The sequence below is a fragment of the Cydia amplana genome, chromosome 8, assembly GCF_948474715.1.
Source record: "Cydia amplana chromosome 8, ilCydAmpl1.1, whole genome shotgun sequence".
Lineage (NCBI taxonomy): Eukaryota > Metazoa > Arthropoda > Insecta > Lepidoptera > Tortricidae > Cydia > Cydia amplana.
Window position 1 is genome coordinate 10,548,357 of NC_086076.1, and position 25,056 is coordinate 10,573,412.

Genomic DNA, 25,056 nt, shown 5'->3' on the forward strand with positions numbered 1-25,056 from the left:
ATTTTATTTTAGTAAACTTAGAAGACATAGATAGGGAACAAAGAGAATATAAGCAGTTGTTTTTGATATCTTCAAATTTGTTCATCATTTTAATTAACATTGTTTTAACATCGCTTTTAAATTGCCCGTCCATGTTTCAATTTTTTTCAATAAACCGCGAGTGACAATTTGAATTGACGTACGCAGGGCGCGCTCAGCGGAAAAAAAAATCTGTTGGTTCGATGTACATTGCTGCTTTTCTTAACGCAATACTGCTCTTTGAGTGTTGCCCTACTTTAGTTTGCTTTACATTGCTACTGACAAGATTTGGTTGACGGACTACTGGATCAACCAAATCTTGTCAGTAGTAAAAGGCGGCAAATTTGAAAAATCGCGGGTTAGCAACACTGTTCGAATAATTCTAAAATCGCGTGTCATCTGTGTGTTATCTGTGGAATGTGAATTGTGAATGACAGCCATCATCTTATTGTTTACATTCTGAATCGTTTCTATTTCGAGAGAAATTTCTGCTGTCACCATTAAATACGAAGATTATGCATGACCTCAAGCAAAGCTAAGGTGCCTACAATGTACATTGACGGTAAACATTACAAAAATTTGAGGTTATGATAATTCACTCGAACTGACGTATGAAGGGCGGAAAAATAAACACGTTTTCGATGTACATTGCTGCTTTTCTTAGCGCAATTCTGCTCTTTGAGTGTTACATGGTGTTACCCTACTTTAATTTGCAGTACATTGCTACTGACAAGATTTGCTTGACGCACTATATATATTGTAGGTTTAGTATTGAAATTACTAGAAAAACAAATTACACTAAAATTTTCTATAAACATGACAGTTAGTAGGATATGAAATAAAAGTATAGTAGTTTATGCAACAGTGATATAATAAGGGTTCTTAAAATTCAAGGGTCGAAGTTACAAAACGAGACGTAGTCGAGTTTTGTAAAAAAAGACCCGAGAATTTTAAGAACCAATTATGAGCTGTTGCATACATTACTTTTTCTATGACAGCTGCAGCAAAAAAAAAAAAAAAAAAGTTATTATAAAAAAAAAAGAGTTATTATTAAAAAAAAAAGAGTTATTATTTAAAAAAAAATTGAGTTATTATTTAAAAAAAAAAGAGTTATTATTTAAAAAAAAAAGTTATTATTTAAAAAAAAAAAGAGTTATTATTGTAAATGAAAACATACCTCTTTCAATCAAGATGATCGGAACTTGTATCTTTAAAAAAAATAAAGCAGTTGTATTATACTCATAAGATGACTGCTAGCAGTCATCTTATGAGCCTATAGACAAATCATTCAAATGACATTGCTTTAGATATCACTGTCAGTCATTTAATTGACACATTTAAGTGCTAGAGTAGAAAAAATAAATAGAGGTATTCCATTTTCTTTAATGCATAAAAGTACGGTTAGACTGGGACTGCAAATCGTACGGAGTTCAATATGTTAAAAATATATACAATATACATATATTTCGTTTAATAGCTTTTATTAATTATTTTTCAATACGTTCTATGTAGGTACCTACTTTGCAAAAATAATATGTAGGTAAGTATTACAAAAATGGAATCATTTCGTTTAAAAGACATTATAGGAATATTAATATTAATTTGGGCTTTGTTAACATTACGTAAATACAAAAAAACCTTATTAAAAACACTGCACAGACAGGCCACTTTGTAGTGAACTTCAACAAAGAAGGGGGCTTAAAGTATATGTATAAGCTATAGCTTTAATTCCTCTTTATGTCCGAAGTGAGGACAGTGTGTTGTACGTTCAGTTCGTTCTCTCTGTTCCACATCTCTAGTTCTGCAATTCGTACTTCTAATTCCAGCTTCTTCTTCTTCAGTTGCTCCACGTCCTCACTTGTTACTGGACCCGATAACGTCTGAACAACATCTACTTTCCCTACTACAACTTCTGTTTGATGCCCTTGTGTTACCTGTAAAAAAGTTTATGTTTAAAATTTAATTTTCGAGACAAGTTTTTATAGCAGACCTAATTTTTCAAGACGTTTTATTAATGATAATTTATTTCTCAATATCTGGAAGAACTTATATAAACTCGAAAATGCTCGTTTTCCCAGAGATAAGACCTAATAGCTAGATCTATTTTTCGCCCCCGAAAACCCCCAAATGGTAAATTTCATCGAAGTCGTTAGAGCCATTTCTGAGATCCCCGAAATATATATATAAATACAGGATTGCTGGTTTAAAGGTATAAAATTAATGGGTCAATTTCTGAACACGATTTTTTTTCTGTCCGTGATGAAAATCGCGGGTTAGCATCAGATAATACTTACCATTTTTTTTTTACATAAAGAAGTCACACTTTCACACCGAGTTCCATATGAATTCACTGATTAGTTGGTTTTTAGAGTACACATAAAAATACCTAAAGGCTCAAATTACTACTCCCGTGCCCTGTCCGGAATCTACTTTTAAGCATAATGAAAAATCCTACGAAAAATTCTACATTAGTATCACTAATTTAGTGTCAAATACTTAAACTAGATGATATTTACTATCACTGAGCACATATACTATTAACTTAATTGTGGTAAATAACTTGTGATCGATGTTTAAATTTTGTCCGAGCGCGCGAGTAAAATTTCGTCGGCAAAACTCAAAGGGCTCTGACAGCCGACGTTTGTATTTGAACCGCCTCGTGTCCCGCCTCACCTGTACTGGCAGTATTCGGCTGTCTCTCAAAGCAAGCGGATGTAAGTCAAGCCGCGGCGTGTTCGAGGAAATCGCGTAAGTATTTCGGAATCCGGGTGGGCGACAATTTTTTTCTAATTTCGATGCCCCTTATAAATTTTATTTTCCACATAGCTTTTCAATGACAATTGTCATATTTAGGAGCCCTTTATGTATCTTTATGTAAGCGATAACATATCAGTTTGGTCAAACACGATTTAAATTTTTGGCGAATTTTTTTATTACGAATTCTAATTTCCGTGCCCTAATTCCCATAGCAAATTTACCTAAAACAGCTGATTAAGTGGCACGGGAATTAGAAAGTATTACATATATTGTCAACAAATCTTTTATTGGGGGCACTGTAAGTTAATTGGCAATGTTTACGTCATATTATTATTACATATATATATATATTGGCATTGAATATATATTATATGTAATAATAATACGACGTATATCTGTCTATTTTACATTTAAGGAAATCTTAAAGAATGCACAAAAATCTGTGTATAGTTTTTTAGTATAAGTACTATAGTACATACAGGATGGACCCGAATAACCCGGGCAATTTTAATACGTAAGGTAAGGTGGGGTAAGACGACACCGGGGTAAGACTATCACTTGTATGGAATCCTTGTACTGTTAGTCTTATCCCACCTTACCTTATTCATTGATCATATTATAACATTAAAATATTATATAAACATAAAACTATTTCTGGAATTATTACATATTATAATACCTGTACCTAAAGTTACATGAAACAAAATGAATCACATTTGCAATGTTTTGTTTTTGTAAATTTGACAGCTGACAGCGTATGCCGTATAAAGTTTAAATATCTGGGAGACCGAGCTTTGCTTGGAAAACATATACCTACCTACCTAAAAACTCAAAAATGCGCGTTTATCCAGAGATAACACCTACCTAGATCGATTTTTCACCCCAGAAAACTCTCATATATGATCAAATTTCATCGAAATCGTTAGAGCCGTTTCCGAGATCCCCGAAATATATACAAGAATTGCTCGTTTAATAGATTAGTTGTTATAAATTAAACCGTAATACTATTAGATACCTTATTTGGGTTCCGTAGCCAAATGGCAAAAAACGGAACCCTTATGGATTCGTCATGTCTGTCTGTCTGTGATAGTCTTACCCCGGTGATAGTCTTACCCCACCTTACCTCATATGTGGTTAAACAATTTTTTGTGTTATGAATTTATGAAGGCAGCATATTCGATTTCTTCAGATTAACTTACACAATAACTTCTTCTCTCTGTGCCCCTATTTATTTCTTAGTATCATTTCCTATAAGGCCATATACCAGATCATACACCTTGTACCTATCTACATGCAGATACATAATGACACTTTTTAATGAATAGTTTTGTATGTAAGGCGGACATGTTTACGCAATACTCAAAGTATTGTTTTGAAATATGTATATTTTACTAAGAAAGAGAGATTAGTTGCCATTAAAATCAAGGAAACGATTAGTCAAATACGTAGTTTTTAGTGTATCATACTTTCGTAGATTTGTCGTCCGAAACTAAAATTAAAGAAGATAAATATGTTCGATGCCGCTTCAGTATGGTTGAAGTATATTATTATAGATTAAAATATATATAAATAATAGTTTTAACTACCAAAATAAGCTAAGAAAACAATTCCTGTGCCATGTTCTAATTTCCGTGCTAGTAAAATCTAATTCCCATGGACACACTAATTCCCGTGCCCTGACCAAAATTTTAAATTGAAATAACTTTTATAGTTTTATGAATTTTTTTACCCCATAAGAAAATTAATGTTTATTATATTTTTTATCAAATTATCAGCATATTTTTTTTTGTGTAATGTTGGTATTTCAAAATTCCATGGGAATTAGACAAAAATGCTCGTTTGGTGAAATTGACCCTAATACACTTATTACCTATTACACTGGGTTCTGTAACACAGGACATCCTAGCTCAGAACCCATAGGTGTCAATAAATATTTATATTTCTATAAGAACAATCTAATTTCGCTAGTTGATCAATACGCTAAATTACGCTATTTGGCTAAATAAAATTAAATAGCCAAGAAACATTGATACTAAGAATTATCTGGTAACTTTAATAAATGAAATTAATGAACGTTTTACGGGACCGTACCGCTAGTAAGTTTAGAAATTAATTAAAAGTGGATGAGGTCTCTGTAGAGCTAGCTCAGTTGCCAAAGCGACAGGCTAGTGATCCAGAGTCGCGAGTTTGAGCTTCACCCGAGCAAGACTGCGAGATTTCTAAGCTTAATAGCATCGTTTGCAGACGTTCCTACGTAAAAAGCAAAACTAACTTCATACAGCTAGTGATTATTCAGCAATGCTTCTCACCTCAGAGCAGGACATGCTGTCCATGTAGACATCGTGGAACTCCTGACCCAATCTCCCGGGGGTGGGGTTTGAGCAGCCCTTCAGCACGTTCACCAGACACATCAAACCCTCGTCCGTGATAGTACACCTCTCCTGCGATCAATATTTATTTGTTTTATGGCTCATTTAGACGGTGCGAGAACTCGGATGCGACCTTCATTACATAGCGTCATTTGATCGGTCGGCTGAATTGTTGTAACCTCAATGGTCCGCAATGTAACTAAAATCGTATACGAGTTCGCGCGCCGTCTAAATGACCCCTAAGGGGGCAAAGTTGTTGTTGAACTATTCGTGCTAATATTTATATCCGAGCAAGCGAAAGATTCCTAAATTGAAAAGTGGAGCATTGCGAGTGTTTCCTAGTTTTTAGTTTTAGTTAGTCAATTTTTATGTCATACTAACACTAACACTAATAATAAGATTTTAATTTTAACGTTCACTAACCATGTATGGACCTTTAGTCTGAAATAAATGATTTTTATTTTATTTTTATTTTTATTTTTAAAGCACAAGATTTAAACAAAGAATGTTACCGGGTGAACACAATATTTTTCACCATATCAACACGAAGAAAATACTAGCTACTACTACTAGCTGTAAAACATAATAACAAATCAAATTCAGATAATTGCTATTAAATATTTGTCATTCCATACCATCACTTAAAAGTCTATCCTATGCTTCTATTTTAGCCAATATTTGCAAACAACTCAAAATTTGCAGTAAACTACTTTCTCAATCTTGTGCATAAAATGCAACTTTCTCATCAGTTTTTGTCAAAGAGCATTTACTAGCTGGTGTGGTGAAAACGGTATTATGTTTTCTATCACCGAAGTAATGAGATTTGGTACGTACTACGTATGTACGGAGAAACTCATTGATAAGAATGATAAGATTTGAATGGTTTGAACCCAGCACGACCTATACTTTGGTAGTCTTATCGATCAGCCACCAGTGAGTTACAAATTGATTAATTACTAAGGATAAGAACGAGAGGAAAAGAGATATTACCTTTTCAGAGATTGCCAGTGAACCGGCCACTCCACCTCCATGTGTGTCCATAAGTTTAGTGACGTTGGATTTCATGGCTTGCTGGCACAATGCCATATCAAGTTGGTTCTCTTTAATGCACTGAGGGCCGCCTTCCTTAACGAAAGCTGCAAAATACATACAAACATAGCTTAAGATGACACGAAAGTTAAAATTTGATGTCCAGCTAGAGTCAGTGCGGAAAGAGAAGAGTCGTGGAATGTATAAGGGGCCAATACATTCCACGACTCTTCTCTTTCCGAACAGGCTCTAGTTATGATTACAGACTCGATTAAACAGTAAATTTTAATAAGACTTGGAAATTCTTCAAGAAGTATTTTCACGAAATAAAACGATGGTAACGGATTATAATATCGCGTATAATGAATTTGTAATACATCCCGACGTTTCGAACACTTTACAGCATTCGTGGTCGACGGATGACTGAGAAATATTTAAGTAAGTATATATATTTTTGCCTCTATACAAATTTACATCGTTTTATTTCTTGAGTAACTATCGCGGTAACCAAAGAAAATATAAAGATTTTAAAGTTTTAAATTTCATTATTTTATCTATTTATGCCGGGTAAATTATTGTGCTATGCCAACTAACTGGCTTTATATTATTTTCAAAACATTTTCTTTAACATGGTCTTAGGTTATTTATTTTATGGAAAAGGATCTGTAAAGTAATAGCCAATAAGACGGCGGTACGTACAGGAAACCCTCGCGCCATCGTTGTCGCAAACGAAGTCGATAAGGGTGTTGGTGCTCCTTAGCCCCGTGGCAGTAGTTTCGACCGGCAGGCATGGAGACATGCCCTCAACCAGGCCGCGAGCACATTCCTTCAGCTGTGGTGCTTTAGTACAGTACCTAGAAAACCAGTCAATGTTTATTAATTACATAATTACAACATTTGAATTGCCGTTATACATGGACATCTTTAAAAACCTTATTTAATCTTCATAAAACTTATTTTAAAAACACATAAGGATACATAATGATGATTATGTAGTAGGTTTAGGTTATGTATTGCCTTTTTCTGATAATATTATATTGAAATGCCTAATTTTATTTGTACACCAATAGTTACTTAATTTGGGTTTTAAAGTCTATAACTTCCATAAACAAAAGAATAGTACTTAACCAATTTTTACACGAATGTCCTTTTCTTAAAAAGGTTTCCGATGCCTAGGGATTTGTTAGCTTTAAAAATCAACGTATTCACTTACTTCCTGATTAATGTGTCATAAGATCCATTAGCCTGTGCCACCTCAATTTCGGCGGTAATAGTTGAGGTATCAAACAAGCCGAGCAAACAGCTTGCGAAAGTTTTTATGGAAGTCTGAAAAATACATTTGTTAGGTACATTACACCGAATTAAACATAGGTACTAGACACACAAACATATGTTTAATTTTGAATCAAAAACCGGCATCAAAAATATCAGCTTTCGTTACGTCCGAAAAACCAATACATTATAATTTACAACAATAATTTGTTTAGGAACAGGGATTAAGTAATAAAATTACACTAAAAATATAATTAAATTTGCCGCGTTTCGCGATTCTTCTTTCTTAATATTACACTAGCTTACCTTAACTTCTGGGATCTTTTGTTCAGCATGACTGGCCTTACAATATTCTGTGGCGAGTATTTCACTGTACTCGTCATATGGGTCGTAGTTGTAGTGGTTGGAAACACCATCGAACGTCGTGCGTCCGAACACACCTATAAAAAAAAGATTAGTTCTACCCACTTGGTACAATATTAACCCTTTAACCGCCAGAGTCTGATATAAGTATAAGACATTACATATCCAGCTCATTTCGCCACAGTCTGATAAATAAGACAAAGATTTGATTTGGTTTTTACAGCACATTTATAACTCCCGTAACTATGCCAACCTTACTCTGCGTAGTAGAATTACTGTTGGTGGCGACACGAGCACGCTCGATCAAAAATTGCTGGCGGTTAAAAGGTTAATTGCTATTTTTCAGTTCTCATGCTCTGAAATGTCAAGTTCGAGTTGTTACGATTTCTGTTTTTAAACTTTTGAAAACGGTATTAAGTTAGAATTGTGACCCTTCTAATTCGACGGTTTTTTTAAAGACGCGTTCGGTCAAATGAATATTTGACAAAATGAAACATCGAGGATAAAAATAAAATTAGGTTGCGATAGTTATCCCACCTGTCTAAGTACCACCACGAAACTGATAGTTTTTTCACGTCTGCAACTCTAATTTTAAATAATTTAAAAACTTTAAAAAGCCTTTATTTACATAAAATATACACTATGTACGATAAGAGCGTGACCGGTAAAACTTTGAAAAAAAAAAACTAAAGAGTTATCATGTCAAATACTATCATATGAGAGTACTAGGTAACTAATCAAATAACCCACCCCGAGTCATTCCAGGCGCAAAAGTCCCCAACACGCTCGCTGCGTTTCCGCGTTGAATCGCAATAGATAACCTTTGCACCAGGAATGACCCGGAGCGGGGATCAAGTCCCCTCTCTCGCAAGCGACTCCCGAGCTCCCTAAAGAAGGACCGCGCCTCCGAGCACCAACACCCAGTGGTCTCCACCGCGAGCGGAACAAACAAATAACCACCTAGGCACGCGTACTTTTCCCGCTTTCTAAGAGCAGCTATCTCAGCAGCTGCCCCCGCTAGACCTACTGTGCGACTCAAGTGCGAAGCAGCAAAAGTGCTGACGCATGTTGCGTCCCAAAGCAGGCACTTCCCTTTCTGCCAAGGCACCAACGTCATGCCAATTCTTCTCTTTTATTATAATACCTTTTTACGAAGTGTCAAGTTCCTAGCTTACAATAAAATTTGAACCCCAAGACAAACTTTCATCCCCTTTTTAACCCTCTTAGGGGTTGAATTTCCAAAAAACGTCCCATAGCTTTTTTTTGTAATCGGCTATTATGCCTTTCTAAGAAGTTTCAAAGCATTTGTAATGGATTCAAACTTTCAACCCCTTTTTATCCCTTTTAGGGGATGAATTTTCAAAAACGCTGAAATTACTTTTCTTGTATTCTAATAATATCTCCATATACAAAGTTTCAAGTCCCGCAATCAAAAAATTTTTTCTTCTCCATACAAACTTTCAACCCCTTTTTCACCACCTTAGAGGATGAATTTTCAAAGACGCTGAAATTAGTTTTCTTGTTTTTTAATATTATACCTTTTGATAAAGTTTCTAATTCCTAGTTCAAAATAAACTTGAACCCCATACAAACTTTCATGCCCTTTTTAACCCCCTTAGGGGTAGAATTTCTCAAAATCGCTTCTTAGCTCTTATACATTTTATAAATGCAACCTCGTGTCCAAATTTCAACTTTCTAGCATTTGTAGTTTCGGCTCTGCGTTGATGAGTCAGTCAGTCAGTCAATCAGTCAGGACACGTGCATTTATATATATAGATAGATAGATAGATAGATAGCTGTTGCCCGCGACTTCGTACGCGTGGATTTGTATATTGGTGGTTATATATTCTACATTAGCTTAGAACATTATGCAGCAAAATATTGCAGTAGGACGGTTAATCATTTGTTAATTATTAATATTATACAACGCATGAGATTTGTCTTTCATAACCTACGAAGTTTCTAGCCCCTAACTAAATAAAATTGTTCTCGACATAATCCCTCTCAACCCCCTTAGAAGATTTTCATGTCCTCTATTTAATAAGACCTACTACCTAACTACCTATTTACGAAGTTTGAAGTAAATAAAATTTGAACCCTATAATAAACTTTCAACCCCTTTTTAACCATTTTAGGGGATGAATTTTTAAAAACGCTGAAATTACTTTTCTTGTATTCTAATAATATGCCTCTGTACAAAGATTCAAGCCCGTTCTCACAAAAATGTTTGAACTCCATACAAACTTTCAACCCCTTTTTCACCACCTTGAGATATAAATTTTCAAAAACGCTGAATTTTTTTTTTCGTTTTAAAATAATACCTTTTTATGAAGTTTCAAGTTCCTAGCTTAAAATAAAATTTGTACCCTGTACAAACTTTCAACCCCTTTTTAAACCTGTTAGGGGATGAATTTTACAAAACGCTGAAATTACTTGTATTATCTTCTAATAATATCCCCAAATACAAAGATTCAAGTTCCGCGCTCTAAAAAATTTTTGATATCCATACAAACTTTCAACCCCTTTTTCGTCACCTTAGGGGATGAATTTTCAAAAACACTGAAATTAGTTTTCTTGTGTTTAAATTTAATATCTTTTTGCAAATTTTCAAGTTCCTACCTTAAAATAAAATTTGCACCCCAAGACGAACTTTCATCCCCTTTTTAAATCCCTTAGGGGTTTGAACTTCCAAAAACGTTGCAATTACTTTATTTTGTAATCGGCTATTATGCCTTTCTAAGAAGTTTCAAAGCATTTGTTATGGATTCAAACTTTTAACCCCTTTTTAACCCTGTTAGGGGATGAATTTTACAAAACGCTGAAATTACTTTTCCTGTCTTTTAATAATATCCCCAAATACAAAGATTCAAGTCCCGCGTTCGAAAAAATGTTTGATATCCATACTAACTTTCAACCCCTTTTTTACCACTTTACGGGATGAATTTTCAAAAACGCAGAAATTTATTTTCTTGTATTTTAATAATATATCTTTTTACGAACTTTCAAGTACCTAGCTTAAAATAAAATTTGAACCACATACAAACTTTCAACCTCTTTTTAACCCTGTTAGGGGATGAATTTTACAAAACGCTGAAATTACTTTTCTTGTCTTTTAATAATATCCCCAAATACAAAGATTCAAGTCCCCGCGCTCGAAAAAATGTTTGATATCCATACAAACTTTCAACCCTTTTTTCACCACCTTAGGGGATGAACTTTCAAAAACGCTGAAATTAGTTTTCTTGCATTTTAATAATATATCTTTTTACGAACTTTCAAGTACCTAGCTTAAAATAAAATTTGAACCACATACAAACTTTCAACCTCTTTTTAACCCTGTTAGAGGATGAATTTTACAAAACGCTGAAATTACTTTTCCTGTCTTTTAATAATATCCCCAAATACAAAGATTCCAGTCCCGCGCTCGAAAAAATGTTTGATATCCATACAAACTTTCAACCCTTTTTTCACCACCTTAAGGGATGAATTTTCAAAAACGCTGAAATTAGTTTTCTTGTATTTTAATAATATATCTTTTTACGAACTTTTAAGTACCTAGCTTAAAATAAAATTTGAACCACATACAAACTTTCAACCTCTTTTTAACCCTGTTAGGGGATGAATTTTACAAAAGGCTGAAATTACTTTTCTTGTCTTTTAATAATATCCCCAAATACAAAGATTCAAGTCCCGCGCTCGAAAAAATGTTTGATATCCATACAAACTTTCAACCCTTTTTTCATCACCTTAGGGGATGAATTTTCAAAAACGCTGAAATTAGTTTTCTTGTATTTAAATTTAATATCTATTTGCAAAGTTTCAAGTTCCTAGCTTAAAATGAAATTTGCACCCCAAGACGAACTTTCATCCCCTTTTTAACCCCCTTAGGGGTTGGATTTCCAAAAACGTCGCAATTACTTTATTTTGTAATCGGCTATTATGCCTTTCTAAGAAGTTTCAAAGCATTTGTAATGGATTCAAACTTTCAACCCCTTTTTATCCCTTTTAGGGGATGAATTTTCAAAAACGCTGAAATTACTTTTCTTGTATTCTAATAATATCTCCATATACAAAGTTTCAAGTCCCGCAATCAAAAAAATTTTTCTTCTCCATACAAACTTTCAACCCCTTTTTCACCACCTTGGGGGATGAATTTTCAAAAACGCTGAAATTAGTTTTCTTGTTTTTTAATATAATACATTTTTACAAAGTTTTAAATTCCTAGCTTAAAATAAAACTTGTACCCCATACAACCTTTCATCCCTTTTTTAACCCCCTTAGGGGTTGAATTTTTCAAAATCGCTTCTTATCTCTTGTACACTTTATAAATGCAACCTAGTGTGCAAATTTCAACTTTCTAGCTTTTGTAGTTTCGGCTCTGCGTTGATGAATCAGTCAGTCAGTCAGTCAGTCAGGACACTTGCATTTATCTATCTATCTATCTATCTATATATATAAATGCAAGTGTCCTGACTGACTGACTGACTGACTGACTGACTGACTGATTCATCAACGCAGAGCCGAAACTACAAAAGATAGAAAGTTGAAATTTGCACACTAGGTTGCATTTATAAAGTGTACAAGAGATAAGAAGCGATTTTGAAAAATTCAACCCCTAAGGGGGTTAAAAAGGGGATGAAAGGTTGTATGGGGAACAAGTTTTATTTTAAGCTAAGAATTTGAAACTTTGTACAAATGTATTATATTAAAAAACAAGAAAACTAATTTCAGCGTTTTTGAAAATTCATCCCCCAAGGTGGTGAAAAAGGGGTTAAAAGTTTGTATGGTGATCAAATATTTTTGTGAGTGTGGGACTTGAAACTTTGCATATGGGGATATTATTATAAGACAGGAAAAGTAATTTCAGCGTTTTTGAAAATTCATACTCTAAGGTGGTGAAAAAGGGGTTGAAAGTTTGTATGGATATCAAATATTTTTTCGAGCGCGGGACTTGAGTCTTTGTATTTGGGGATATTATTAGAAGACAGGAAAAGTAATTTCAGTGTTTTGTAAAATTCATCCCCTAACAGGGTTAAAAAAGGGTTGAAAATTCGTATAGGGTTCAAATTTTATTTTAAGCTAAGAACTTGAAACTTTGTAAAAAGATATATTTTTAATATGCAAGAAAACTGATTTCAGCGTTTTTGAAAATTCATCCCCTAAGGTGGTGAAAAAGGGGTTGAAAGTTTGTATGGATATCAAATATTTTTTCGAGCGCGGGACTTGAATCTTTGCATTTGGGGATATTATTAGAAGACAGGAAAAGTAATTTCAGCGTTTTGTAAAATTCATCCCCTAACAGGGTTAAAAAAGGGTTGAAAATTCGTATAGGGTTCAAATTTTATTTTAATCTAAGAACTTGAAACTTCGTAAAAAGATATATTTTTAATATGCAAGAAAACTAATTTCAGCGTTTTTGAAAATTCATCCCCTAAGGTGGTGAAAAAGGGGTTGAAAGTTTGTATGGATATCAAATATTTTTTCGAGCGCGGGACTTGAATCTTTGTATTTAGGGATATTATTAGAAGACAGGAAAAGTAATTTCAGCGTTTTGTAAAATTCATCCCCTAACAGGGTTAAAAAGGGGTTGAAAGTTTGTACGCGTTTCAAATTTTATTTTAAGCTAGGAACTTGAAACTTTGTAAAAAGGTATTAAATTAAAATACAAGAAAACTAATTTCAGCGTTTTTGAAAATTCATCCTGTAAGGTGGTGAAAAAGGGGTTGAAAGTTTGTATTGATATCAAACATTTTTTCGAGCGCGGGACTTGAATCTTTGGATTTGGGGATATTATTAGAAGAAAGGAAAAGTAATTTCAGCGTTTTGTAAAATTCATCCCCTAATAGGGTTTAAAAGGGGTTGAAGTTCGTATAGCGTTCAAATTTTATTTTAAGCTAGGAACTTGAAACTTTGTTAAAAGTTATTAAATTAAAATACAAGAAAACTAATTTCAGCGTTTTTGAAAATTTATCCTGTAAGGTGGTGAAAAAGGGGTTGAAAGTTTGTATTGATATCAAAAATTTTTTCGAGCGCGGGACTTGAATCTTTGGATTTGGGGATATTATTAGAAGACAGGAAAAGTAATTTTAGCGTTTTGTAAAATTCATCCCCTAACAGGGTTAAAAAGGGGTTGAAAGTTTGTACGGGTTTCAAATTTTATTTTAAGCTAGGAACTTGAAGCTTCGTAAAAAGGTATTAAATTAAAACTGCAAAAAATTTGTATTGATATCAAACATTTTTTCGAGCGCGGGACTTGAATCTTTGGATTTGGGGATATTATTAGAAGACAGGAAATAGTTATTTTCGATACAAGTGCGAAAAAGAGGAAATTCGAAACGAGTAGCGATAAATTAAAACACGACCGAAGGGAGTGTTTTAAATTGACACGAGTTGCGAATTACCTATTCGCACGTGTATCGAACAACGTTTTACAGTACATATGGCACTTTAAAGTTTCGACATACGCACGAAAAGTGCTATTTTACGCACTAGTGCGGAAAAGTAGCCCCATATGTACTGTAAAGTAATTTTAGCGTTTTGTAAAATTCATCCCCTAACAGGGTTAAAAAGGGGTTGAAAGTTTGTACGGGTTTCAAATTTTATTTTAAGCTAGGAACTTGAAACTTCGTAAAAAGGTATTAAATTAAAACTGCAAAAAATTTATTTCAGCGTTTTTGAAAATTCATATTTCAAGGTGGTGAAAAAGGGGTTGAAAGTTTGTATGGAGATCAGATATTTTTGTGAGTGCGGGGCTTGAATTTTTGTACAGAGGCATTTATTAGAATACAAGAAAAGTAATTTCAACGTTTTTAAAAGTACATCCCTTAAAAGGGTTAAAAAGGGGTTGAAAGTTTTTATGGGGTTCAAATTTTATTTTAAGCTAGGAACTCGAGACTTCTTAAAAGGGTATTTTATTAAAAGAGAAGAAAACTTATTTCAGCGTTTTTGAAAATTCATCTCTCAAAGTGGTGAAAAAGGGTAAAAAGTTTGTATGGAGATCAAACATTTTTGTGAGTCTTTGTAAAATGGCATTTTATTAAAATACGCGAAAAGTAAATTCAGCGTTTTTAAAATTCATCTCTTAAAGGGTCGAAAGGGGGTTGAAAGTTTGTAAAGTTGCAAACAAACTTGAAACTTCGTAAAAAGGTATTTCATCAAAAGAGAAGAAAACAAATTTCAGAGTTTTTGATAATTCATCCCCATGGTGGTGAAAAAGGGGTTGAAGATTTATATAGAGGTCAAACATTCATTTGAGTGCGGGACTTTAATCGTTGTAAACTTTGTATATGGGCATATTATTAAAATACAAGAAAAGTAATTTTAGCGTTTGTAAAAATTCATCCCCTAAAATGGTTAAAAAGGGGTTGAAAGTTTGTATAGGGTTCAAATTTTATTTAAAGCTAGGAACTTCAAACTTCGTAAATAGGTAGTTAAGTAGTAGGTTTTATTAAATAGAGGACATGAAAATCTTCTGGTTGAGAGGGATTATATCGAGAACAATTTTATTCAGTTAGGGGCTTGAAGCTTCGTAGGTTGTGAAAGACAAGTATCATGCGTTGTAATATTAATAATTAACAAATGATTAACCGTCTTACTGCGATCTTTTGCTGCATAATGTTCTAAGCTAATGTAGAATATATAACCACCAATATACAAATCCACGCGTACGAAGTCGCGGGCAACAGCTAGTATATATAGATTGTAATTACATATTCATGCTTTATTTTTAATAAGACGTCCAGTCTCCTGAATTATGAATAATACCTTGGTATCTTTGAGGCATAATTTCGACCAAATTTTCAGCTAAAATGCAAGGTAAAGACGTACGCACAGACTTCAGTTCTCCAGTTATGTCAATAATACTAAGAGTGTTATTTCCTCGTAATTTAAACTTCATCCACGCCCAAACATTTTGAACTGGGTTGGCGTCGGGTGATTGTGAGGGCCAATCCAAAACATCGGCGCCATTTTCAGTTTTTCACGCAGTAGGTACAGTGCTGACTTCGGCATTTAGGGTCATTATTCTCTTGCCGGATCCAAGAAGCCTTATCCTTTGGGAACTTTTGATAACGGAAGGCAACAATGCCTCTTCATCAATTTTTACTATTTTATGGGCGTCCAGTGTATCGGTGCCCAAGTACAAATGGCCGAAACCCTGCTTCGAGAAACATCCCCAAACATGTTCCTCTACTGGGTAATTCTCGGTCCCACGTGCACTCTATTATTTGTCGTAGAACAAGCCTAAGTCAAGTAATTAACTGCCCAAAAAGAAACTTCATCGGAAAAAAAAATATGATTGCAATCTCGGTTTTTGTTTTCTTTCGCCCACGGTAGCCTTTTTTAACCGACTTCCAAATCTCAAAGAAGGAGGATATCAATTCGGTTGTTTTTTTTTTTATTTTTTTTATGTTTGTTACTTCATATCTCCGTCATTACTGGACCGAATTTGAAAATTCTTTTTTTGATTGTATGTATATGTATGCAGATTGGTCCCGTTTTTGTCAAAACCCAGTTCTGATGATGGGATCCATGAGGAATCGAGGGAACTCCTCAAATCTTAAAGGCATATACATATAGTGATTTTTGTGTTTTTATCAACAAATCAAGCATATACATTCAAAAACGTGACATTTGATGAAGTGGAACTGCTGATGATGATCAGAATGGAACTCTTCAACGACGCATAGTTCACGTTTGGCGATTTGTCCTCTTCGTCATGTTTGTTAAGCAAGTTTAGTTTTTAAGTCACATTTCTGTCAAGCACGAGTTCTGATGATGGGATCCATAAGGAATCGAGGGAACTCCTCAAATCTTAAAGGCATACATATAGTGATTGTTGTGTTTTTATCAACAAATCAAGCATATACATTAAAAAAAGTAACATTTGAGGAAGTTTAACTGCTGATGATGACCAGAACGAAACTCTTTAACCACGCATAGCTCGCGTTTGGCGATTTTTCCTCTTCCTTATGTTTGTTAAGCAAGTTAGGTTTTTAAGCCATATTTATGTCAAGCTCGAGTTCTGATGATGGGATCCATGAGGAATCGAGGGAACTCCTCAAATCTTAAAGGCACACGTATAGAACGTTCTGTATTTTCATCATAAAGTAAAGCATTAACATTAAAAACTGTCGCATTTGATGAACTGGAACTGCTGATGATGATCAGAACAGAACTCTTCAACGACGCATAGTACACGTTTGGTGATTCCGAATTTGGACTTTGACTTGGACTGGGACCCGGACTCGGATCCAGATCCGGACTCGTACCCGGATCCGGTTCGGACCCGGACCCGGACCTGGACTAGGACTCGGACTCGGACCTGGACTAGACCCGGACTCGGACCCGGACTCAGACACAGACCCGGACCTTGACCCGGAAAACCACTATGATACCTAAACTAAATAAACCACTATGATTACCTACCATAAAATGTAGGTATAAAGTATGATGAGGCCAAACCCCTCCCGCTCAAACCCCCGTACACCGCACCGCATATGCGCTGTTAAGTGGGTTAGGTTAGGTTTGAACTGCTATCCTCACAGAACCGAACAAAAGTGGGTTAGGTTAGGTTAGAACTGCGAGCCTTACAGAAACGAAATGCTACTAGAAAAGTGGGTGGTTTTACCTCCTTTTCTACATAGCGCACCATCTACAATAATCTTTCACCGGGCCGCATAGAAGTCGGTTTTTTTTTTCTTAAAAATTATTTCATATGTTTTTCAGTAAGGGAGAAGCTTCTTCATCGTACTGCGATATTTTAAACCATTTTCATTCAAACACCTTTTGATTGTATCTAGAGATATCTGCAAACCTTTTTTCTCCAATTTTACTTGCCCAGAACCGCCAGAACGCAATGATAGAAGTGGATTTTTTGAAAACATCTGCAAGACCCGTTTATCCTCTGTGTAGGAGGTCTTTTTTGTTTTCCCGCGTTCTGGTAAGTCGTAAACATTTTTATACTCCATATAATGCTTCATCCACTTAATTACAAACGCCTTCGATTTATTTATATACAATCAGCAGGTTAACGTGACATTTTGGGCCCTTTCGGGTACGTACAGAGGAACACTGCTTCATAACGTGAATCGTAAGCGGCATTCTTTTTTTTATTGAACTTTAAGTGGGAAACTGTCAAAAGTTTTTTATTATTTTTTACGAAGCATTTTAGACAAAAGAACATTCTATTCAGCCAGTACCTTTTTTTTCTGTGCCACATCTTTAAAATATACATAAACACTGGTCACGCTCTTGTCAAACACACTGTATATACCTACAGTGGTACTAATTTTATATATGTAAGCCTTTATTTACATAAAATATATATACCTAGAGTGGTACTACTAAACTAAATTAATAACAAGCTTAAATCTAAAATAGGCCCAGAGGCATCGTACCAAGGATATTTATAATTAATATTACTGTATTCAAGTAGAGTACATAGTGTAAATGGTGTTGTACTTACCTACAGCTAGTGTAGCAACGCAGAAAAGCTTCCACAACATTTTATAGCTCCAAATATTCGAGTACGTTTTATGCGGCTTCGCAGTGGCAGAGATACTAAAGAATCTGCTCCCGAGGGCACCTTATATACGTACTTACGTACCATCAACCACACATTTAACTAACCCTTTGTGTACCTTGTTGCTACGGGATAAAGTCTACCGATGATCAGTTAAGTACCAATTAATATATGAATGATTCACACAGAAGACTCGCTAGAGTGATAAGAAATTATGTGAGCTAACTGTGACTTCTGTACATTAGACGTTATAAACCACTTCAAAGTTATATATACCTACATATATTATAGCTTAGATAATGGGTTATAGATCAGCTATTAAAGGTTAGTTTTGTACAGCTTAGGATTATGGAAGTAGGTGTACATATAGTGCCTGGACCTTAATGTAAACATACTTTTCATTGACGCAACCCCTCCCCCTTTAAATCAGCTGGAATGAATGGATTGAATTTCGTAATCTATCATTGATTGGATATTGATATGATTTTTACTAAATACATCGCGCAATTTTTACTAAATACCTACATAAATTTATGAAATGAAATACATCGCATAACAAAATAACAAAATTTGCCTGCGGCAGCAGAAAATGCCGCAGTACCTAGCATAGGTTATTTCAAAATATACCTAATAAGTAGGTAACACATCATTGACTGTTTCCCTAATTAATCATACTTAAAAAGTACCTACATACGAGTATAAACAGTTAAGTAATACTAGTAGGTAACTTAGTTATTTTATTATATAAATTTCCTAAGTAGTAAGTACATGATGATGATGATGATGATGATGAGTATAAACAGTTAAGTAATACTAGTAGGTACCTTAGTTATTTTATTATATAAATTTCCAAAGTAGTAAGTACATAATATACTATACAAGGCAAATAAAAGGTGAGGTTTCCTCTTTGCAAAATACCTAACAACAACAACTGATTAATTAAGGCAATATTATTAGGTATATGGATTTTACTTGTTTGTCACCGACATTGGTTTATCAGGTCCGAGTAAATGAGATAAGTAATTTGTGTCATACTTACATTACTTAACCCCTCGTATGGTGCCTGTCAAATTTGATAATTGAAAAAGTGACCTTGACATTTACAACAATAGATTAAAATTCCCACGCACGGATCCGTGTCTAAGCATACGAGGGGTTAAGTAGGTATTTATATAGAGGGTGTTTCCTGTAGCAGGAGCAATAAATTAAACTGTAGGCTGTACCCACTCCTCAAACTGACCAACATTTGTTCAGCAACTTTTAAAAATAAGTTCTGTTTTGATTTTTTTTTACCTTTTATTCTAAGGCGCAATGTATTGCAAATTTTGTTACGTTTAAAGCGTGACAAGCAACGTCAAATGTCATTGAAGGCAATATTTATTTTGTATGAAAAAAAGGAAGTCTAAAGGATTCATAATTTTTAAAAGTTGTTTAACAAAAGTATTATAGTTTGAGGAGTATATAATAATAATAATAATAATGTGAGCCTATATTCGTCCCACTGCTGGGCACGGGCCTCCTCTCATGCGCGAGAGGGCTTGGGCTATAGTCCCCACGCTAGCCCAATGCGGGTTGGGGACTTCACATACACCTTTGAATTTCTTCGCAGATGTATGCAGGTTTCCTCACGATGTTTTCCTTCACCGATAAGCTAGCGGTAAATATCAAATGATATTTCGTACATAAGTTCCGAAAAACTCATTGGTACGAGCCAGGATTTGAACCCGCGACCTCCAGATTGAAAGTCGGACGTCATATCATATCCACTCGGCCACCACCGCTTCTTCTTGAGGAGTATAATATATGTTTTAATCATTTGCTCGTGTTACAGGCATCATCCTGTATATAGGATATAGCATCACATATTACTATGATATTACCAGCAAAAATTGCCAAATATAAACATACAAGTCTTTATAACACTTTAAACTCTCGCGTTTTGTACACATATTTAATTACCCAAACGGGTCTACCGCGATATAATTTCATTGTTTTTGAAGTGAAAACTTCTTTAACAGCGCTGTGCACTTTTTGAGGTGGGGAAAAAATGTTAAACTCGCGACAGGTCACGTGACCGACAGATTCGACAGATTGAAAATTCGTAAGACGGACACGTGACCTGATCGAAAACTGTTACATTGTCATTGAGTTTTCACTTCTGCCGGCACTCCCTGAGTGCAACCCGTTGTTTTTTTTTACCTTAAATTATATATATGATATGTAGATGACGTATTCTGCATTTTAAAAGGCAACTCCGAGACAGTGGAGCATTTCGTCGGCCATTTAAACTCCATACACCCAAAGGTAAAGTTTACATTTGAGATGGAGTGCGATAGATCCTTACCCTTTCTGGATGTGAAGTTAAGAGTGAAACCAGATGGAACCGTGGCACACTCCGTATACAGGAAGCCCACACATACTGACATGTACCTACAAGCATCTTCCCATCATAATCCGAGGCATCTACAATCCGTGATCAGCACGAGACTTATGTGACACGGAACACATAGATAATGAGTTAGCCCATGTTCAGGAGGCGCTAAAGAAAAATGCCTACTTGCAGAAAATCCCACGCACAACTAGGAAAAAGAAAGGCATCCGGAGGTTAGAAGACAACCAGCCTTTTTGCCGTATGTGAAAGGGATAACGGACAAAGTTGGATCAGTACTGAAGAAATTCTCCATTAAGACTGTATACACGCCGTTATCTAAAGTAGCAAGTCTTTTACGCAGCCCAAAGGATGTCATTCCGGAATCCGGTTGTCTACAAGATAGAATTCAGTTGTGGAAGTGCGTACATTGGCCAAACTAAACGCATCATTCAAGAGAGGGTGAAGAAACACATAGCAGCTGTTAAAAATCGCTATGTAAACAAATCCGCAATAGCTGAGCACTTGCTGACAACAGGAACGAATCAGTGGATTGAGCTACATAAACCCAAAGTCCTCTCCAACGAGCGACACTATTATTCGCGGATCGTGAGAGAGGCGATTGAAATTAAAAAAACACCTTTTCCAAATTTCAATAGAGAGGACGGGAGTAGTAGGGATTCGTGCGTTCTGGCTCAAACGTTGAGCCTCCTGACCTATTTTTATTATAGCTCAACTTAGCCTCGATTAACCTAACGTAGGGTAACTTAGCCTCGGTCAACCTGACTTAGGGTAACTTAGCCTCGGCGAACCTAACGTAGGCTAACTTAGCTTCGATCAACCTAAATCGATAAAAAAAAAACAACTTGACCTTCATCAACCTAGTCTAGTCTAACTTTCTCATGATGATGAAACCTAGTCTAGACGACATTAGATAAGGCTTAACTTAATTTTTTATTATGTGAGTGATTTTGATCGAGACCTTACTAGAGACTATTCTGCCTCCTATTTCTGCTTTGAAGGGTACAACTAACCTATCCTATTATTATGTGAGTGATGTTGATTCTTGAGGGATACAACCTAACCTAACCTAACGGATAAATCTGATGTCGTTTAACTTTAAGGAATAGGTAGGCAGATATTTGGAGATTAATTGTAGAATATCGCAGAAAGTTTATTGATAATTATTTGTATTGTGCAATGGATTTTAAATGTGTTTTTAATGTATGTACGATTTACTTAGTAATTAGGTTTATCATAACTGTTACCTACAATTATAAAACAGGACTTCAAACAGGGTTTTTAATGATCAAGAATGGTATATAAAGACCTATGCCGATTTAGTTTTAACTACTATTGTTCGAACTGTTCACGCTGCACTTCATCAGAAGGTATCAATACTTATGTCGGTAATTACTCAATTATTTATTATAAATATTACATTTGGTTGTCTAATGTAAACATTTTATCTCTGAAATCTAAAGATTTTATGAACTGTAGTAAACAATTTAATCATATAAAATTATAAATATATACTCTTGTGTGTAAACATGTTAACTTAAAACGTATGTTTTCTGTTGCAGAGTTCGCCCTCAAATGTCTTCGATGGACAAGACTATACATTCAAGCAGTATTATTATGCAACGTCAGATGCAGAGGACAGTCTAACATGTGTGCTAGATACAGATGTGCAAGTTGCGGAAAGTTTCCATAAAATTCTATAAATTGTCGGAAATTTCATGAAACTTTCACTAGGAAATATGGGAAATTTAAATTTAAAATTGGAAAGTTTCAATTCTCATACAAAAATGTAAGAAATTTTCCGAATTTTTCCTACGTTAAATTTCCGAAACATTTAGCAATTTTGGAAAGTTTCCTTAGGCACATCAGTAGCTGCTAGATGAGTCTGTAAAGCGAAAATCAAACACGTCCAATATCGCTGAATTCTTTGATCAACCAAAGTTAAAAGTTAAAGAAGAAGAAATATGCATCATCCACTGTCGGAAAAGGCTGCAAAGGGGGTATATCATACCTATCTACAAACAAAGACGATGGCGCGAATTCAACACATCTAATAAAAATAATCCGAATCGGGCCCAAATTCAAGGGCAGAAGCTTTTGCAGCCACTTATAGGACACACACGTAAACAAAAATAAGCTGATAAGACGTGATGTGAAATCAACAATTTAAAAATAATGTAAACACTAAATAGTTATTTAAGATTGTGTATCATCACAATAAAAACATTCGTTGTTTACCGAACCTCTCATCCGATGCTACGATTAGACAGCGACACTGACTCTACAATTTGATATTGTATTTGAAGAACGGTACGACATATCAGGCACAGAGGTTATCTCTTGCACCCACGTTGATAATGCATTCAAAAACATACCACTTTAGTACTTAACTTTGATAATTATTTAAAACAATTCCCTCATAGAGGTTATTGAAGTGAAAACTTCTTTAGCGGCGCTGGGCACTTTTTGAGGTGGGGAAAAAATGATAAACTCGAGACAGTGTAATGCGATCACGTAACCGTAAGGGGCGTAAGGCGATCACGTGACCGTAAGCCCCGTAAGGCGGCCACTCATAATTTAAATGGCATTTAAATCAATAAAGAAAACTCAATGTTATTTGACATTTATGTTGCGGATTCCTTTTCAAGACTCTTTACCTATGTTCGAATAATTTGACGTTGTCATGGCAGTATGTAAATAAACATGTCAATGAAAAAGTGTGGTCTTATTAGAGAATGATAATAATATATAATAAATAAATAGAATACCTCCGCTAAACGTATGTATCGTGTTACCGGGCGTCGGTAACATAGTGAGGTGAGTTTTCACTTCTATCGGCACTCCCGGAGTGCAACCGTTGTTGCTTGTTTTTTTAGAGGTTTTTTCATGCACATAATTTGTATTTATATATTTTGCATTAAACCCACAAATAGTATTATCAATACATTTGCAAATTCAAATCGATACCAAATACCTAAAGTGGGTATATAAAAAATATAAAAATAAATATTCGTATATTAAAATAACAAATTATACTCTTTAGGTATGTAGAGGTAGGTTGTGTTTGCGTAGGTAGGTAGTAACCTAAAAGCATTTGATACTGACTGTACATACCCATTTAATATTAAATTAAAGTAGGTAACTTGTAAGTTGTAACCGTAAAACCCTCGTTTTTAATGCCTAAATTATTATGTATAGTTTGAGTATACACAAGATATGTAGGTATCTACTTACCTCTTGTTACATGGACTATGTAAAGACGAATAAGTTTCCAATAATACGCAGTCGGATAGATCAGTATTTTATTTTTAAACATATTCGCATATGGATAATCATGGCAATTTACAGAAATCTACCTAATTACTGGTTGATTATTTTATAACAATATTATTTTATAACATCAGCGTTCAACCACACAAAGTATTCTCTCGAGCTAGGTAGGTACCAGAGCTTTCTTGATATCTGGAAGGATCTTTTTGTAGCACATAAACTTAAAATACTTCGTTTGATATTAAATGGTTTACAGAGCAAAGTGGTATTTTACTATCATTTTTATAAAGATATGTATATGTACAAATTTCACTGGTACCTTGATACCTTGCAGGCATCTACCACAAACTACACATTATTTTATTATAATAATAATATTCTTTATTAGTATAAAATTGCAGTCCGGATACATTTTAATGTTTTATCTTTATAAAAAGTGATTTGATTTGTCTAATATTCAATTTATATAAATCTGACCGCGCAGCTTATAAGATTTTAGATATAACACAGAAGGTGCGGACGCCTGTTTGACACCTTTTAATAATATCTTTCTGCTTTCAGGTCACTTTTGACTTGTCAATTATAAACACAAAAATTGTCAATATATCTAAATACAACACAAACAGTTAAAAACGACATTAAAATGATGAGTCATAATAACAATAAATTAAAAACATCTAACCAAAAGACATTCTTGTCTTACAAGAACATTACAATCGTACTCGTAATAAAAAATCACAGGTAAGTAGCTTATCACTATATAATATTTTTATTACTTTCAATAATTTAATTATTAGCGATTCTATTTAAGTAAGTTCCTCTTTTAAAGAAGACTCAACGTATCTAGCAGCCTAAATCATGGCAACTAAACCTCCCCTATGTCAATAATTATATTGGTAAGGATTCGTTTAAATGGAGGACTAGGACTAGAATTAATTATTTAATCATGTCCAGAACCCATAATACCTTTACTTTGATGCCACAGTGAAATAATTATCCATTATTGTTGACGGACAGTAATAAATACCTATATTAATATATGTATAGGTACAGTCACATGTTTTAAT

The 25,056-nt window shown here is 34.5% G+C and overlaps 1 protein-coding gene across 1 annotated transcript; it reads right to left on the bottom strand.

The window, feature by feature from the left end:
* Positions 1-1,721: 1,721 nt before the first annotated feature.
* On the bottom strand, positions 1,722-18,429 carry LOC134650248 (27 kDa hemolymph protein-like). The gene is made up of 7 exons (XM_063505202.1): positions 18,274-18,429; positions 7,752-7,885; positions 7,387-7,499; positions 6,873-7,027; positions 6,135-6,280; positions 5,085-5,216; positions 1,722-1,952 (listed from the first exon to the last, which is right to left on the bottom strand). The coding sequence occupies exons 1-7, from the start codon at positions 18,311-18,313 to the stop codon at positions 1,743-1,745; spliced, it is 930 nt and encodes a 309-aa protein (XP_063361272.1). The 5' UTR covers positions 18,314-18,429; the 3' UTR covers positions 1,722-1,742.
* Between the last annotated feature and the right edge of the window lie 6,627 nt (positions 18,430-25,056).

Coding starts and splice junctions, on each gene's coding strand:
- LOC134650248 (XM_063505202.1), bottom strand. CDS start 18,313: ATGTTGTGGAAGCTTTTCTGCGTTGCTACACTAGCTGTAG. Junction 7,500..7,751: donor AAAAGATCCCAGAAGTTAAG/GTAAGCTAGTGT, acceptor TGTATTTTTCAG/ACTTCCATAAAAACTTTCGC. Junction 6,281..6,872: donor CGATGGCGCGAGGGTTTCCT/GTACGTACCGCC, acceptor TGTATTTTGCAG/CTTTCGTTAAGGAAGGCGGC.